Source organism: Falco biarmicus, chromosome 7, assembly GCF_023638135.1.
Source record: "Falco biarmicus isolate bFalBia1 chromosome 7, bFalBia1.pri, whole genome shotgun sequence".
In the NCBI taxonomy this organism is placed as follows: domain Eukaryota; kingdom Metazoa; phylum Chordata; class Aves; order Falconiformes; family Falconidae; genus Falco; species Falco biarmicus.
The window spans coordinates 62463616-62483045 of record NC_079294.1 but is presented as its reverse complement, the minus strand read 5'-3'; the positions used below and the strand labels follow the sequence as shown (position 1 = coordinate 62483045).

The 19430-nt window shown below is 41.7% G+C and overlaps 1 protein-coding gene across 1 annotated transcript in view; it reads left to right on the top strand.

Moving 5' to 3' along the window:
- Positions 1 to 19430, top strand: part of AGBL1 (AGBL carboxypeptidase 1) — a 273140-nt gene that overhangs the window by 176345 nt on the left and 77365 nt on the right. The window contains exon 22 of the mRNA XM_056347385.1: positions 6795 to 6955. Within this exon, the coding sequence (XP_056203360.1) occupies positions 6795 to 6955 (161 nt within the window). The remainder of the gene's footprint in view (positions 1 to 6794; positions 6956 to 19430) is intronic.

Below are 19430 nucleotides of genomic sequence, written 5' to 3'. Positions count from 1 at the left end.
CCTGTTGCAAATACTGGGAGCATGGGGGAGAAAGGTGTTTGCTTGAATAAAGCACTTGATTGTCACCAACATAAGGTAATTGTTTTTTCTTTACACACACTGCCCCAGAATCCCTACCCGACTTGGAACAGTTCCCTAGCTCTGTCCCCTGTCTGCCAAGCAGGAGGTTTAAGCATCCTCGAAGAGCATTTGTTGTCCTTTAGAAATCAGAGTGTTGGGGGTTTTGCACTGTGTTTTAGTTTGGTTTGTTGGTGTGTTTTGGTGTTTTTTGTTTTTTTTTTTAAATTAAAAAAATAGCATTGTCCATGATTTTTGTTAGCTCTACTATCAAAAACTTGCCCTCTGGACTGTCACTTCCAAAACACTTCTTCATTGGATGGTGCAGGCAGGCTTCTCTTCCCCAAAACTGTCTGCAGTCTGTAGATTGAAACTTGACATACTCCTGACCCTGTCACTGTGAAACAATGCAGATTCTTCCAAAATGCTCGTTTCTGGCATGGCATATCATTCACTCAGCCTCTTCAGTTCTGTTTGAAAAGACACTGTGAGACGGGGTGAATGATTGCTCAATGTCTGCAAAGAGAGGGATATTCTGTCGATGCTAGTCCAGGTTCATCCAGAGCCTAAAAATAGGTTCCTAGCGTGTCACACAGTAATGAATGAGACAGAAAACCAATGTACTACTTAACTTTCTAATAGAAAGCAAGAACTCTGCAAAGAATAGCTTCTTCCTATATGATTTGTCTGCTTAGGGGAGTGCATCCTCATTTCTCTTTCTCTTTTTGTTAATCTTTTGTTCCAAACATGACCACCCTTAACAATTATGGCTTACAAACAAAAAAAAACCAACCCCCAAAACCAGCAAAAAACCCACCACAAAACCCAACCCAACCCAACCCAAAAAACCACACACAAACCAACAACCTATATATGTATAGTCTGCCCCGGTGCTGCCCAAGAAGCACTCTGGCAAAGCTTGGCTTTCTGGTACCCTCTACTACCTCCAGTCTTGTATGGCAATGCAGAACAGCATCCGATGGACATGGAAGTATTCCCTATCCAACTAGTACCTCTCTGGATGTGTGCAGTCTTTGGGGAGGTGGGAAATTAAATCCACCTCTGTCCCCATCTTGCATAGTTTGCAATTTGTTGTTATAAAATACAAGGGAGTGGTGTGTGGGATAGAGTGGCCAAGCACAGTAGCTAGCTGAGGCTGGCAAATGCAACACAATATAATTTCTTTGGCTCTTCCAGTATATGATGAGCCTGCCATGTGCTGAGCATGGAGTCATTCATGGAAGCTGATTAAGGAAGGGAAAAAGGACACTGAGGGAGGAGCGGGGAAGGAGAGAAGGGTGGAGGGAAAGAATGGGGAGGCAGCTGTAGAAATACTGAATGAAAGGTGTGGAGATGGGAACGTGAAACAAATAGCTAGTCAGCACAGTGGAAAGGAAGAAACCCTTCCCCACAGTAGACCTGGGGAATTAATAATCTAAAGAATTGTTTTGCTGGAGAACTTGGCCACAAGTTTTTGTTTGCTAAATCACCAGTTCTCCTATGAGCAGGTTGTTCAGGACTCTTTCTCCAGCAGATCAGAGAGAGAAGGTATTTCATCTTCCTATTCAATCCATTCCTGTGTTGCCTGTAACATACATATTTTTAACCAGGGAAGGAGTCCATTTGAATGATTAAAAAAAAAAAACCTGCTTCTTTGCTTCTGTACCCAAGAACTTTGCTCAGCCAAAACACCAGCTGAGTTCAGCAAAAGTTTTGTGAGGGGGTTTAAAGCAGGCTGGGCCTTGTTCCCTCACCATGTGGCCAAAGTACCAGTTGTAATGAGGACAGATGTTCAGTGAGGCACACCTCTCCAAGGGTGAAAAGGGGGTAGAGGTTTCCACTAGCTTTCCTCTTGTTATCATTCCTCTATATCAGCATTCATCGACCCCAGCAACCCCTCCTTCTTTCTCATCCTTTTATCTCTCTCATTCTTTTATCTTCTGTCTCAAGCTCCAGTCCCTCTCATTTTTCTTTCTAGAAATTCCTGCTAACCTATTTTTTATTTCACTCTTCAGCCTTTTCTGCTTGCTTAATCCTCTTGAAATCTTTTGGCCCAAATTCCTTTCCCCTCCACTCAATCTATTTTGCATACCATACCTGCTACTTAGGCATCTCCGGGGCACAAGAAAACCTGGTTTGTTCCCTACTGTCTCAGCTGTCTAAACAGCCAGTTCCCTGGCATGTGTCTGCCTACTTTGATTCACGGGGGTTGAAAGGACAGTAACCTTAAGTGCTGACCCAAAGTAAAATTAAGGCTTCAGACACCAGGCACCAAATGTTTCATTCAGCTCCCTGTTTTATCCTCTAGAGCCTCCAAATGGTTTCTATTAGTATTCTGAGAGAGAGCTCACTGATGAAATTAGTAAGAAACCAGACTGTCAATTTATTTATACCCAGCCTTAGGGCATAACCGTTGTGCATGTGTAAAGCTATCGAGATGGAGAAAATATTCTGTAAGTGTGTATGTATATGTATTGACTGGAAGAGAATTTGCAGGGAAAAGCTGTTGCCCCAAGGACTGAACAGTGACCAAAAGCGGGAGAGGCCACTGAAGTGGCCGTGTTGCCTGTCAAAGATCCCTTTTAGGGAACAATTGATCACTCCGAAATCTTCCGTCTACTTGTGTTTATTAGTATTTTCCAATTATAACTTTACTTTGTTACTCTTGTGGAGAAATTTCTCATTTAACTTCTGGATTTCTTCCACCTTCTTCAACAATATCTGTGTTATGAAACTACTGCTGCCTTTGGCTGTGGGAGTATTTAAAGCATATGAGTAACGAATAACAAAGTTTTTCCATTGCATTGTCATTTAGCCTGTGAAGAATTTTGAGGGCAAGATGAGAGATACTGGAAACATTTAGTTGTGGATATTTATTTGATGCATCAGTGCTGAGTATGAATGAACTGTTTTTCCAGCATTATTTGATCAATTTTGTTTAGGAAAATTTGTATTGACAACAACCTGGTGAAGTGATAAGTCAAGGAGTAGGTTTATTTTGTGCTCCCCAGTTTTCTATTACTGAGACGGTGTCAACTGAGAGATGTAAGTGAGAATCCTACTGTCCCAGCAGTTATGCTAGCAATGGTTTTGGCAGAAAAGGCAAGAAATTAATTGGTTTAACAAGACTAAGATTTAATAGACCAATTGTCTGTTTCATTCATCTGATTGGCCGTGTTGCCTACCTCCGAAATTTATTTCTTCCCATGGAAAATAAATATGTCCAAAACTTGAACTGTTACTAGGTGTTGGCTTCTCCTGTGCTGACAATGTGAAAAAAGGATTAGGAAAATTTGTTTAGCTCCATTAGTCTCTGTAACAGCCAGGAAAAAATTAACCTATTATCCCTTAACATGATGCTTGCAAAAGACTGCATGACAAGACCCGTGGGACCAATTTGTATCGTGCAGTGGAGCATGATGCATCAAGCTGATGCTGGTCCACACTGGTACCTTCATGTAACAGAAAGCAGAAACTGTGTGGAGATATAAGCTGATCATCAAAGTAGGATAGTTTTGTTAGTATGTTTCTGAGGCTGGACTAATTAGGACTGATGAGCTTGTCTGCAGCTTTCTGGTGCAGATACTGTTTCCTGCTTCAGACTTTACTTAGATTCTGCTGGCTTGGAATACTTTGCACCATGCTCCACTGCTCGCACAGATGTGTCCAGAGGAGGACAGAGCTGTAAAGCATTGTGCTAGGGAGAAAGATGGGGTCACCGAGAATCCAGAGTGGCAGGACACTGCAGGGGACATGCCGTCACACAGAGCAGCTTCCTCCTGCACAGCTGTGACAAACGGACCGTATAGTGTCACTATATGTAAAAGCAAGACAGCTTCCCTGCCGTGGAGATATGCTTTCCACCAGCTTCTTACACCAAGCCAAAGCGCACCACTTCTGCCATTCCTTTCTTCTTTCTTGCATTTCTTGTAAAATATTTTCACAACTCTGAGTTTGTAGGCACAATCTCAAAGTTTTTACAGCTGTGTGCGCTGCACAGCTACAAGGGAAATGCCTGGAGACCAGGCTTCCCTTTCAACAATGCAAGTGGGACCAATTATTAACCACTACACCAGCTCCTGGCATTACTGACAGATGCCATCAATAACGTTAGTTTGATATGTCAGTTCTGTCAACAGCTTCAGTTAATGGTAGTCATGCTACACATCTCCAGCTCCACCCTCTGCTGAGAGCTGAGGAGGGAGGAAGGGGAGAGAGAGAATTATCTGAGTTAAAAAATAAAAGTCTGTCTGTTTGAAGTGAATAAAGTATGTTAACAAGTAATCCTCTAGCTGAGGTTTCCAGCTGTTACTCCTGAGCTGTCTGGTATCAAAGCAATATGGGTCCATCGTACAGCAGCTAACTTCAGTGCGTGAGCAATTACTGTCTGAGGTTTCTGAGCTATATTATAGTTTTATTATTATTATTTCTCTGCTCATAGTTTCTTAAGGCCTCTTCATATCCTGAATAAAGCTCCAGGGAATCATAAAGCCACAGGCTGAGTTTTAACACAGTCACTGTTCACATCTCCTGGATTGATAGGTATTTAGTATGTTGCCTTGATCTTGGAAGCAAGACCCTGAGATGCACCCCAGGGAAAGCCATGAGATGTTCTTTGTATTTTTTGCCCCTGAGAAAATAACTTTTGCTGTGGAAATGATATATTTTTCGCTCAGAAATGTCACCACTTCTGTCTGCCGGCTGTAACTCTGCCACACTAAAATATCCTGTGTCTTTTAAAGTAAAATAATACAACATTTAGGAATCTATGCAGAGCTGCTAAGCACTCTCATTGTTTTGTGTTAATGACCCTTTGTTCCCATAAACCTCTCCTTCTGTTTTCTTACTGTTATTAATTATTGCTACAGTTCATTGTACCTAAGGCTTGCAATGGAGGTGAATGGGATGGAGAGAAGAAATGGTGTCAGACATTTGCCCAATGTGATAAAAATACTTGAGACTGTTCTGAGAGCAGAAGTCAGTACTCCAGAGACCTTAGACCCTGCCTATCGCTGCAGCTATGTTTTCTTGGATTCTCTGCGTGCTTTTCTGGGCAGGTCCTGTGCTTATCTAGTTGTCCAGCCACTCAGTATATGTTTGAGCTCTGTATTATTTTGTGGTGTTCATGTTCATCATCATAATTACAGATTCATGCTTTGCTCACAGGGTCTCAGAAAGGAAACAGCATTACAATATCATTACTATATGAAAATGTATTTCTTATTCGATAGGGTGTTTGTAATGCTAGATGATATTCGTATGGGCTGAACTCTTAGAGGTGAAGCAGTGGTTTTCATCCTGTCCAAGCAGCCTGTTTCCTCTAACAAAAAAGCACAAAAAAAGCTTTACAAGAGAGCTGCAGAAGTTTATGTGAGAAATCTCCTTTCTTCCATCCACCTGCCTGGTTTTGGCTCAGAAATAATCTTTCAGCTCTACAGAGCTGCTCGGACCCAAGGATCCCAAAGCACTTTACAAATGTAACAACTTTACACTGAAAAACAAGATATAAAAATCGGCATGATATCAGAGCTCAGGCTCCTGTCATGGATTACCAGAGCACGTATGGCTTCATTACCCTTAAGATGTCCACTAACAAATACCTAGTAGAGAGTCAAGTTCGGGCCACGCCGGCACAGCGCTCACACCACGCATAAGGCTAGTGCCAGCCCCGTGAGCATGGACTCCTGAGAGTTGCTAAGGAAACGGTCTTGGAGATGGAGCTGAAGAGATGTTTTGTGCTGCAAAAGCACATAGGGCTGGTACTGGGAGAGGCAGCAATTGTTCAGCAATTGATTCAACCCCTGATGTGTTAGCATTAAAGACTACACATGATTCAGTCACTGAATGCCAAAGATGAGGGATTTTGCAGTTTCTTAGTTTCTTTCCAGTATATCTGAGCTTTGTTTATCTCCTGCCCTCTCACTGCTTGTATGAAACTGACATCGATGTCAGACATGGACTTATTCCCATGCAGGTCCTCGGTGTGTTCCTTCTTTGCTAGATCTTTATTTTATTTTTTTTTAATTAGTGAAAAAACAAATTCGGACTATTCATAATCATGGTTCTTCCAAGCAAGGATCCACACCTTGGATGAGTTCTCCCTTGAAAGATTACATTGATAATCCAAACCTTTTGTGCTTCTCTGTCTCTGCTTGTCTCTGCTAGAAAGACATCAGCTTTTAATAGACTGAGAAATTCCTTAGAGGTGTTTGTTGTTTTGCAATTACTTTGCAATTGATTTTCTTAAAAACCAATTCATAACTTGTTAAAGATCTCTTTCCCCCTTCTCTCCCCACCCCCCACAGTTTCCTTTTTTATCTTTGTCACTGCCCAGTGTTTAAAATCTTAGGACCTATTTTTTTCCCTGTTGCTTAGGGAGGGGACTTGTCTACAGAAAGAAAGAAAAAACAAGTCCTAATGATTTGTAAACGTGGATTTACAGTGAGATCCTCCTGGGCTGTGAGTCTAATTCTTACAATGATGACTTCTGCAAAGGTAGTTGAGGTAGTTAAACTATTTGCCTGTGTTTGCCCATTTGCAAAGTAGAGGCTATTTTAGAACAGCTTCTGTAGACCAATTGCTGTCAGTTAATTTTGCAAATAATTCTGTGGGCAAATTTCCATACGTCGCAAATGTGAATTAACCCCTAATGCGGAATGGAAGGAGGAATGCTGACCCTTTCCATGTCATCATGAAATGTACACTCGGCACTGAACCTTTTTGCGCCTCTCCATCAGGGCTTGCAGCTGGGAACTCAAGAGCTGGAGGAGATGGGAAGCAAGTTCTGCCTTGGTTTGCTCATTCTGCACCTCAAATCCCTGCCCTGCAGCAAGAAGGTGATGGCTCAGGCAGCACGCCTGCTGGATCTGGAGGAGGAGATAACAGACCGGGCACAAAGGTCAGTGATAGCAGTATTCAGAGGGTTCTCCTGTAGGAATCACGTTGGTGGGGATATGTTTTGGGTTTTAATCTACAGAAATGGACTCTCCTTATAGCTGAAACTCGAACCTTGGGAACTGGAGTGTATTGAGAGTAATTGGAAACGAATATACAACGGACTTCCAAAGGAACTACTAAAACAGTGGTTCCATGCCTTGCAACCATTAAAGTGGATAAAAAAGGGTGAAAGAAAAGCACCTGATTTATATTTTCCACTGAATTTCAATTTACTTATCAAAACATTACTGAAGCATAGGGGTGGTACTGCCCCAGAAAAATACATTAGCAGGAAATGTTTCTCTGCTGGAGTGGGAGGTGGTGTTCTGCCCCCCTCAGGTCCTCAATGGAGGAGATCTCTTACAATCTTAGAGCTGCAGAGTAGGGAACAAGTATTGCAGGTTCAAAAAGGACTTTGGTGGCATGACTTGGAAACTATAGGCGTGATTCTTCAAGGATACTCCCATTTAGAGCATTAGATTTGGGACTTTATGATGTATAAGACAAAGTTGTGATCCCACTGATTATTTAGGAGGTGTTTTTCCAAACTGCAAAATTAATTTGCTTCCTACATTCAATGGGGTGTATTTAAGTGAGGTAGCTCTGTTATAAATATACAGGGAATTTCATCTGGATAAGTATCAAGAGTATGGCACTCTTCAACTTGAGTTTGTGATAAAGCAGAAATATATATATTCTTTCTAGGCCACTGTCACTTGTTAGGGCTATGTGCAAGCGCATATGCTTGCAATAATGTTTTTCCAAGACAAACAGAGAAAGAAAACTTAGCGATATGATTTGAAGCTCCCCAATCGCTTTGTCATCAAAGAGCACTCGGCTTCATCAATGAAAAGCAAGTTTTTCACTAGCAGAAATGCCCCCATAATTTACAGCAGGCTTCCAGTCTTCTCCCTACAGGGATACTTAACCGACATTACCACCACCTGTTCCTCATGCTGAAACCATTCTTACAAGCTTGTTCACAGTTTTTAATGTTTATGAGGGACAATGAAAAAAGAGGGCTAAAACACAGAGAACATTCCTTTGGATTAGCTGTGCTCACTTGTATGTGTGAACATATAAAGAAAGCAGTTAAGGCATATGCTAACCACCATCCATGTTGTGGACAACCATCCAACAAATCGTTGGTATATCATTAGAGAGAACTACTGAAGCCTGGCTAGGCGGATGATTTTGAGATATAAATCAAACTCTTACTTTCAAGCTAGAGCTAGAAGGGCCTTTGCATAAAAGTAACTTCTCTTATGGGAAGAAAAACGTTGAATCCTGACTAGCCTCAGACACTAAAAAAAAACATCTGGTCTCAGTAACTTGGTAAGCATTTTCCTTGATCTTTGTAGGCTTCTCTTATTTTTTTCCTTTAGTTGGCTTTATATTAATGTGAATTCATTACATTTTCCCAGTATTATGTGGCAGTTGATCATTACCAAAATAATAGTAAAAAGCTCTCTAATTACAAATATTTTCAAAGAAGCTTAACAAAGAAAAAAAAAAAAAGTCCCCTTACTTTGTAGAACTCCCATATTGTTACAAATGTGCCCATAGTAGCTGAAAGCAAGGCCTCCTGCTCCTTCAGGTTTGCCTGGCATTAATGACTATCTCCATGGCATCCAGGGACGTAATGTCACTGCTGAAAGGCAACGAGACGGTTACTTGTTCGTTTTTACTCCACTGGGTATAATTGCAGGTTTGTGGAATTTTAGAGCTTAGGTGCAATTTGTTACCCTTTGCAGGCCAGGTTAACAGCTGCATTGTTTAGTGCCACCTAGATATGTCATATTGCAGGGGCTTCTTGCAGAAAGTTGGGGGAAAGGAGATGCAGGCAACAAAGGGCTTGCTAGCATATTCTTTTTTAAAAAATAAATAATTCATGGAAAATTATTGTGCAGTATATTGATCCTGATTCAGAAAATTAATACTTTGCCCTTGGGGCTCTGTGAGTCTAGCCGAGAGAATTGCATGATTTGATTGTAGTGGGAATAGGAGCCCTTCTGGAACCAATGGAAGAATGCAGAATACAGAGAGCATACTGCTACTGGCGGGAGGGCAGCTATTTTGACACCTCTGTCTCAACTCACTTTGGGGGGAAAAAAAAATATTCTCCATCAAAACATTTCTCTGGAGGTAGCTGAGGGGTACTGCTCAGTCTAGTCTCACTCTGTAAAGATTAAGTGTAATCTAGCTCTTTTAGGTAGCACAAGGAGGTCACCAGAGCCTTGCAGCTTACTGGTGATCTATCATTACATCAATGGAAATTATACTCACCTGCTTCCTAGACTAGACCCATCTTTATGCATTTAAGGAGAATTCAACATTTTAATTGTTTGTTGACCTTGTCTTCTGTGGTTAACGCAAGCATGCACAGCATCCTTGGATGATTTCTGTACTCTCTGCTTCTGAAAATGTGAGTAGGTGTGAATGAACGTACCCAAATTTTTGTGTACATCTGTCAAAGCAGAGCCAGACTTGGTGATCCTTCAGGTGCAACACAGGAAAAGTCTGGTCAGTTGCCTTATGCAATTTCTTTCTTATATGCTTTTCATCATGAACTGTGGTAGCTTTAAACAATTTACAGGCTATCCCTAATTCCAGAGGTCTGCACTGTCCTGGTCCCAGGAAATGCTATGCATGATAGATATTTAGGTGTGAAGTAATAGCTCTGACTGTAGCTAATGTTTTCTGGCAAAAAACATGTGATGTGTCCCACAGAATGTCCTGCTGACATGTCTAGAAAACGGTACAAATGCGGGTGATTCTTATCAAAGCAGTATTCACCATTATCAGAGAAAACAATTAGTATTGTTCAACCTTGATGAAAATGCTAATTTTATTTGGTTGTTAGGGTTTTATTTTGTGGAAAACAAGCTGAATTTAAGCTGTGAGCAGTGTGGTGTATTGCACAGTACTTATGTTAAATAGGTCTACCTTGATCTAATGTGTTTCCTAAATACGCGTTTCTGAGTGCCCATCTCTGTAGTACTCTGGGTGACAGGTCAAGCCATGGAACATGAAGTTAATCCAGCACTGGATATAGCTGACTCCCAGATGAAATGTCTCGTTGCAAAGATACGTAGATCAAAAGCTGTGGAGCCAGAGGTCTCTTCTGTTGTGAAATCCCTGCAGTTCATGTCCTATATTAGTCTGTCTTTGCCCTAGTGTCTGGTGTGCGGGGCATTGACTTGGCATCTCAGCATCTCCCTCCGACAGCAAACATTTTCACCTGTCAAGGTTTATAACTGTATCTGTCTTTTAATTTTCCTGTTCAGGCTGTCTCTGTTCTGGGTATTTTGCAGCCTTATTCTTTCACCACTACTGTGAAGGGGATGAAGGAGCAGGCTGAACCCTGCTCGCTTCCCTGGAATAAACTATTTGCTGTGCACTTTATATAGATCTGTCAGAATCAGTGGTCAGTAAATTGGAGCAAGGTAATAGCTGTCAGGGAAGTGACTGGTCTAATGGAGGCATCCTGTGTGAATGGGGGATTTCTCACACCACATCACAGCCGTTGTATTCAGTGTGGTGTCTCCAAGAAGCCAAGGTGGACGAAACCTTTAGCAGACCTAACTAAATAGTTTGGTACACAGGCAAGAATTTCTTCCTGCCCCCAGTTTACAGTCTATCTTACCCCTACAGTGAACTGTAAACAGAATCACTTACGAGAGAGCGGAGTAACTGTTGGAATAAGTTCGCAGCAGAGGCAGAATAGCAAAGTAGCTGCATCTGAGAATAAGTAAGGGGGGGATGAACCTCCACCTGTGGAGCTGTACTGCTAGTGGGACAGTAGAGCATTTCCCCTAAAACCAGGAAGTCCTTGGACATCATGAAGCTGGCCTAACAGCTCCTGTGTCACTGGTCCTCTACATATCTTCGTGGCAGCTGTCTCACTAACATGACAAAAGGTGGAGAAAGTATAAGGTGCAGTATACACATAAGAAACATTAGAGCTACAATGTGTGATGGCGAGGAAGAGGGGTGAAACTGCTCCAGGTGTTCGTTAGTCTCTTAATTATCAACCTGTGCTCCTGGAACACTTCATATTAATTTTCACATTTCTTTTAGGCATTTTCACCCTCAGGTTGCACAAGAGCTATTTAGGGGACTTAGTTGTTTGTGGCTTTTTTCCCCACAAGTGATATTTAGGTGGTTTTCTGCATCAAATAGCCCTTTTCCCACCAGCATTGAGTAGGGTTGGTCTACTCTGCCAAGGTCAGAGGCCAGCTATGTGGAGAACTTTCTGGGCTTTGCAGCCACCTTCAGAAGACAAAGTCACGTGTCAGATGTTCATACAGGCAATTTATTCTGCCCGCTCTCACACTCGGCCTCACAAGCACGTTATAGCCATGCCCTAGGACGAATCACTAATTTTGTGTTTCCAGCCTCCCACCATGCTGTACAGACAATGCTGGCATTCAGAAGCTCTCTGCTGGGAAAATGAAATGCCAGCTTGTACTTTGGACATTGTGGTTTTTGATAATAGGTTTCATGCCTCATTTGCTGTAAAAGCAATTAGGTTTTAAGTCAACGCTGTCCAGGTAACTTCACATTTGTCATGAGGATGGGAAGTGACTGTTCACCTAAAACAGGTTTGAGAGAAAGAGAGAAAGCAAGAACAACCTTCCACTATAGGTATCCTCCCCTTCTTCCTCACGGTTTGAACTGGTGGCACATTCCTTTATTTTCCTTTCCTTTGCCCTTCAGGTTGGGCTAGGAAGTGTTTTGCATACGCTGCCGCAATTGTAGCCATTTGTTCATGAGACACATCTTACATGTTGAGACAAGCTTTTGTGAAGTCATTATGTATTTTCTGCTGACTCAGATACTATTAATCTCCTGTGTTTCTTCATCATTTCTTACCTCTCTTGAGGAGAGCCAAATCTCTTTCCACCCCAGATGGTAAATATGTTTAGCTCTGCTATTAATCAAAAGTAGAAGGCTTAAGTACTGTTCTGGTCCTTTGTCCAGATGTAATCTTTTCATCTTCCATATGCCCAGAGGAGTTAGATTGGTCAGCGTATGGATGGCAAATCCAAGAATTGACAAGAAGGATTTGCAGATCGTTTGGAACTGTGCTTGCTCTTCTTCTATACCGTATTGATGCACCATCATGATCCTGGGTACTATTGAACTTTTGGATTTCCCATCTTTTCACTATAATGCACCTTGCTCTCATTACGGCTGTGCAAGCAGTTCCGCTCACCTTTTAAGCTATGTGACCAAAATGTGATTCAGATCAAACTAGCGATTTTGGGGAGATGAAGCAGAAAAGAAAGAGGAAAGTTCAAACAACAAAATAATGCAGATGGAAAGCAGTGTGCTCACTTTGTTTGGGGTATCTTTAGTGCATCTTTGAATAGCAGAAATGTAGTATTATACTTGTGTGCAATGATGGGAGGTGGTTCCCTTGTCCGCTGGTTTGGGTCTTCCTATACTTACAGATGAATGTGTGTGTTGTTCCTTGATGTTATATTTGTTTTGATTGTACAAACTGGAACAAATTTCAGCTGAAGGGTTTGAGTGCAAGATAGTGCTTCACCCTGTGAAATACCCCATCACCCCAGAATCAGGGTATACCTGCACTCATGGCATCCAGTCCCCTGAGGCAGACTGGACAGTTGGACTCTGGGGAGTCCTCTGACATCTGGATGAAGATGAAAGTGCTCTTTCATAATTTCATTTAGTGAATCTAACCCGACGGGGAAAAAACCAGCAGGAATTATTTGACTGTTTTGATTCAGATTTCTATTTGATTGAAGCTTCGTTTTTCTTTAAGTAAGGATTTAGCGCGTTTTTAACCTTGATCATCTGTAGACATTAAATACTTTGTGGCAGGTTTCAGAAGAGGAGGTTGTTTATTGATTCTGTTTTTTAGCTTAGTCACAGATTTTCTTGCTGGTAAAGGAATTTGAAATTTCTACTGCTTTATGAGCATCTCTGGATGTGGTATTTCTGTATTTGCATGCTGGAGAGAAAAGCGCTGTGGAAATGCATTTACCTAACTAAGGCAAACCACCATGTCTCTTTGGTGGTGTAGAGCATGGGGCAAAAGGAGTTTCTAAGGTATTTTGTTTCACACTTGTGAGAGCACAGTCTAACATTAATGCAATGTGACAGGTGTGAGTAGCTGAAGCTGGGCTTCAGCTTTGGAGCGCTCTCGTGTTGCTGTAACTATTTAGGATCAGTTCAGGAAATGCCTTAACTCCTGACTGACATACAACACTCTCCAGTGATCTTTCACACTGATGTTGCAAAAGAGTGATACCTTCTTGCCTCCTCCAGGGTCTGATGTAAAGAATTGCAGCCTTTGCTAGTGAGAGAAAAAAAAACCCTCAGATGTCAAGCTTGGATCCGTTACTGACTTTCGATTTTACTATCATGTGCCTTGGTAATCAGGTTTTCTAAATAAGAATGCATACCTTCTTCTATCCACCCCTTCATACTTCTTATCCTGCACTCTTCAGCGTCTTTGTTATGTGAGAATACAAGCCCAGTGAATTCTTTGGAGGTTCAGCCAAGCAATGCAGCCTATAATGAATATATTTGGTATTCAGAAGGCTTTCATGTAGCTGTTCACAGGTGAGCCACTGTAATTCCGCAACTTTACATTAACACTTTCTGGAGCCATTGCTATTTTCCTCCTATTGATTTTTATTATTATTATTATTATTATGAAATAGCTTGGGAGCTGCACAGCTTCTGTTGATTGTTATCAAATGCCAGTGCCAGCTATGCCAGGCTGGCTACAATTATTCATGCTTATTTCAGAGCTAATTAATTTATCTTGTAATAGCTAATAATAGCCATTTAAATAGCAGCAGAAAGGAAGGAGAGGAAAAGAGCAAATGGAAGTGAAAGAGATCATAGGAGGAGCTTCAAACACGCATTAAAGCACCGCTTGCTATCTTATCTGTCTGAGGTTACTCAAATTATCGTACACTTACAGATCTGACTGGACTACAGATAATGAACTGTATATATCCAGCAGAACAAATGGGGTCTGCATTGCCCTTTCAGTGAGGCATATTGCTATAGTACTGTCTGGTATTAGACATTTTCGTATTGATTAGGAGCGTCTGTATTTCTGTGCTGCAGTCCTTTCCCCTTAAGATCTAACTTGAAATATGAAAGCCACTGGGGCCCTTCACATGCTGGGATAAAAAATAAAGCTGATAGCTATCAGGGCTTCAGAAGTGATTCCCATTTATGAAGTATCCCCCAGAGGAAAGCATTATGAGGGACGCACACTTTCCTTTGAGGTGGCCTTTATATAGACCAGGATAGTGCTGGCACTGAAAGAGAACAGGTGGGGTTTTTCTAAGAGGGTGCAAAAGATGATAGGAGCATCAGCCTGTTTAGCCTATTAGTCATCCTGAATGCAGGCAGAGGCTGGATTTCAGGCTGAACATGTCACAGGTCTAGTGCTGAAGAGGCAGGTTCGGACGTCTACGTATAGCCTTATATAAACAATATGTATACTGCAGCAGCAGCTGAAACACCAGTTGTATTAGATTTGGGGCTGTGGCACAACAGCAGGAGGAGATAACTTTGTCAGTGCAACTCTACTGATGATATTGGTCCTTTGCTTTCGGCTCTTTGACTTTATTAAGAGGATATGGATAACAAGGCATAACTGTGGTGGAAGTCCTTGTATCTTTGGGCTGGTGGAACCATGGATAAACAATGAGGATATTTCAAGGATCTTGGTGAATGAGTGTTTTGTAGTGGGACTTTTCCAAATGGTGTCCCTAGAGTCCCAAAAGAACTTGAGACTTGTGAAAACCAGAGAACAGACAGATCTTTCATACCAATACATGCTACAGTAACTTCCTTCAGGCAAGAGAAGGAATGAGAGAGCAGGATCGTAGTTAGGCAAAATGCACTTCCATACCTTTAGAAGAATTATGTTTTTGTGGAAGTAGTGTATTTTGCCTCTGATGAGTCATTCTATTTGTTGCAATTGTCACTTTAGGTGACTTTAATTAATCTGTCCACAGCTCCTAACAGAGCCTCTTGAAGAAGATGCTCATGTAGGTAAAAATTAGACTGTTTGAGGGTCAAAACAGGCTTTTCTCTTCCATGTGTTGAAGAGTTAATTATAGGGCCTAGATCACAGGAACAGCACACTTTTTGATCAGGATTGTTTGGATCAAATGCTTCACCATGTGCAGTTCTCACCTCTTGGATCCAGCATAGGGGCTCAGATGTCCAGGTATGATAAAATTTAGAAAGAAACCAAAATGAATGCCAGTATGTCTCCCCACTCATCAGTAGCATCAGAGCTTCACAGTGCTGCATAGCAGTGGTGGTGACGGTAGTGCATATATTGCCACTGTCTAAAGGAGATTTCCTGTCATGAGTGATGTATAGGGCTAGAAGGAACTGAATCCCCTGTAAAACCACCAGTGGAATCCGTTTTTTCACCAGGTCAGAAGTTTGTACCTGTATAAGTTATTCAGATAATAAGAGCTGAAGAGAGCCAAATGGTTTTGATATAATGATGCTCCTAGGCACATGGTGTCCCCATCACTGCATCCTTTCTCTGCAAAGGGAGCATGAGTAGAGATTTCTGCTTTCGAGGGAAATAGCGTACTGCAAGTCCTTTTGGTCTGGTGCCCAGCCTGCAGATGAGAGTCTGGCCAGGCCCCTTGTACTGTGGTGACAGCGTACAACCGCTATCTAGGAGCATATCAAAAAACTTAGCAAGACAAATGAGAGACTAAATGGTTAAAGGGGTAGAGAAGGCAGAGAAATGTGTAATTAAAGCTGTCAAGTTGCAGTAAAGGGGCGTCATAGCCTGGAAGGAAAGTGGGTGGGTGAGCAAAGTGTTGTATTTGGAGGTGAAAGTTGGCAATTGAACAGCATTTTAAGGTACTTCAAAGCCACCTCCACTGACATCTCAGCTGTATTGTATATTCTGTCAGAGGCTCCGGCTGCTCAGTGGATTGTGGCTGTGACACACACACAGACCCTGCCTCTTGCTGCCATGCTAGATATTGTAAAGAGAGTCATGACAGGGGTACCGGGTGAGACATGAGATACATACAGACAGGTTGTTGTTTCAGGGCCAGCACACACATGTACCAGTGTGGAGAAGTGCTTAGGCATGGAGGTACAAAAGTGAAAGCCGGTCTCTGTAGCTTCTGATAATTCAGTGTATGTCTCAGAAACCATACGTGTTTGTTAGGATGTATAGGTTAAATGTGATGCTGGCAAAAAGAACTTGTGAGAATTAGGCTGGAGCTGAGACTGAAAGGATGTGAGGGGGAAGATCCACGTGAAATCAATACTTAGCCTTTTATTTTTTGTCTGCAGAGCGGAAAGGTACTCAAGCTTAAAATCCCAGATCCAGGTCCCATGAATGTGGAGATAGTTCACTTTCAAGTACAAGATGAAGATCCATCCCTTTCTGGCCCTGGCCAGTCTGTAGCACTTAGTAATGCTATCCAGATAAGGGATCTTCCCTGGAAGAATTCCAGGACAGAACATTGTCACTTTCTTATCACTGTCACAGTGCAATGTGAGAGTTGTAGCACTGATTCTGCCCTGGAATAGCTTAGGTGGACCTGTGATATGCTGGAAGGACTCAGTATGCACAGAGGTGGGTGCGTTGGTGGAGAAGTGGGAGAGAATGCTGAGATGCATCGGCAGAACTCTGGAAAATCGTAACTCTGAAATAATTGGATTGGGATACAAAACAAACAAAACCCCACCTGTTTCTTGTGACCTTTCCTTTCCCAGCGAATGTTTGTGGCTTCCTCTGCCCCTGTGTCTGTGGGCAGATGCTGAGGGTTCAGGCAGCTGCTGTCTGGACCACAAGTGAAGCTGATGTGCCAGGGCAAGGTTGGAGCAGGAATGAGAGGCAGACTCAGAGTAGTGTAAGAGGAAAAAACATTCCCTTTGCGTCTATTTGGGGATGTTATCTCTGTATTTGCCCCTTCTTTATCTCCCATTCCTACTTACATTTGTTCCTGTTAAAACTTGTGGGGTTTAAGTGGACAAAAAGTTAATTTCTGGTAGGTTTTCATTTTTAAAGTAACAATAGCATGCTTTATGGTTAGGCTTTCAAATATATCCCTAACAATTTAAAAACACATAATCAGCGGCTTTATCTGTGGCACATTATTCACCATTTAAACTATAATGGCTTCCTTTTAAGTGTTAACAGTTACTACCTTAAATCCTTATTTCAACATGAGTTAGAGTTTGAGGATTTGGGCTTAGAAGGCAGAACAAGCCTGTTTGCTGAATGCCAGAAGCTGAATGAAACAAGCTGAATGCCAGAAAAAGATTCTGCTATCAGGCCAGTATCATCAGAAATTAAGAATAAGAGGAAGAATAGAAAATGTCTGTTCTTTATCTACTTCTCCGTCTAATCTGTTTGCTCTGTCTACTCTACCCAACAAGTTTTTACATCACACTCTACTTCAGAATTGTTTCTGAAGATGCCATTTTATAGCATCCTCCGAAAAGCACCAGCATCTCATTAAAAGATAAAAGTCCAATGCAATTCAAAGTGAAAGCAAACACCCATTTCAAATAATAAAGCAGTGTTTCATCTTCCATTGAACTGCAGGGGGCAGCCAAGAATTTGGGTAAAGTATCGCTACCTGGATTTATCTTGGCAGGCTTTTCCTAGTATTAATACTTATTTTTTGTTCTAGCACACAACTTGTGTTTTCATCTATGAATAAGTGAATTGTAAGAAGAGAGGATCCACTGCAGTACATTAATACAGCCAAGTGTCTTTTCTGACAGTGCTCAGCATTGGCGATTTCAAAAAAGGATGGAAGAAATTGCCGTAGTGGGCAATTACAGAATACCCCGACCCTCTGGGGGAATGCCTTTTGGACTTCAGACAGTGATTTATTTATTTATTTATTCCTGGAAACAGGAGAATTTGTAGCCTTTCAGAATAACTATAACAATAATCCTATCTAATGAAATGTTCCAGTGCTCTTGTTTTCTGTATAAGTACCTAATGCTTTTTGAATCTTACACATTGCTCCTGGCTGCACCCCACTATCATGTGTTTTATAGATTAGCTGTGTGTTGTGCAGAAAGAGAAAGTATTTCCTTTTATCTGCTGGTCTTTCACCTTTGCAAATGCACCTTTTTCCTCTGTTATGAGAGAGAATAATTGGGAGTGTCCAAATTGCTGGTTGTTTTGTAAACAACTATCACCTCTGTTCTCACTCATCTGGTCATGAAAGATGCTCAATTTTTTTAGTATTCTTGTGCCTCTAACTACTTTTACCACCTGCTTTGGAACTCTGCTTATTTATGTGATATCTTTTAAGATTTAGGAAGACAAGAATTCAAGATGGTTTTGCTAGGGGAAGTGTAGCATTTGTTAAAATAACAGTTTCGTAAGATTTTCAGTGTTGTCCACGTGCCTTGCTGTCGAGGTTTAGTGTATTGAAGAGGATGGTATGCTCCTGCATTAATCAGCTGTATCCTCACCTGGTTTGATGAACTGTATTGGACAAACCACCTTATCTTTAAGCAATTACCTTGGAAGATTACTGGCCACAGATGGGGTTGATGAAAGAAACTGTAGTCTTTCATTGTGGAAGTACATGGCCATAAGAAATCATGTCTTTTTTTTTTTTTTTTTTTTTAGACCTTTTAGATTTCAGTGTTATGTGTCTGGCCTGAAGACAGTGCTTGTTCTTACCTAAATAGTCCAGACAAGGACCAAGTAGAAAAGAGACAAACAAATGGATGAGGATGTGATGCTGACAGTTTGTGTAGGGTACAGAACAGGGAGCAAAAGATGGAGGGTCCCTGTAAGAAGTGGATATGGAAGGGCAAGGGCAGGCCAAGGTTTAATCCCTCTCCCTGCCTTCCCCTGCAGCTCATGGAAGTGATTCTCAATACCACAAAGAACCTGATGCCTTAGTTCAGGAACTCAGGATTAAAAAAAGAGGGTTGGGCGGAAAAATAAATAATGGATTAGGCTGAAAAATTGGTTTAGGCACTTTGACAGTGTCTCTGAGGTGTCTTTGCCCCTTTCAAGGAGGAGCAGATTGGAGACATGAGATGCAGAAACATGGCTTTTTTTTCATTTTCTCTCTCGCTTCTTAAAATTGTATCCAAACTCTCATTGTGAAAATGTACTGTTCAGGATCAAAGACTCATCTCTGAGCAAAGAAGGTCCCTGGAGAGCAAGGCCTGAAGGCTAAGCCCACAGTGCTGCTGCTGCTGGCTGTATATCAGTCTATTTTGGAAATCTAGTCATGCATGACCCAGCACCTGGCAATACAGCAAAGTCGGGAGCGATGTACTCCGTGTCCTTGCACAACTTTTGATCTTTGTTCTTTTTCCCAGCTCAGGTCCTTCTGGTGGCATGGTCCATCACGAGTTCATCCTCACCACTGGCAGATGTCTGTAAGGCTCTTCTGTAATGCAATGTCTACTAA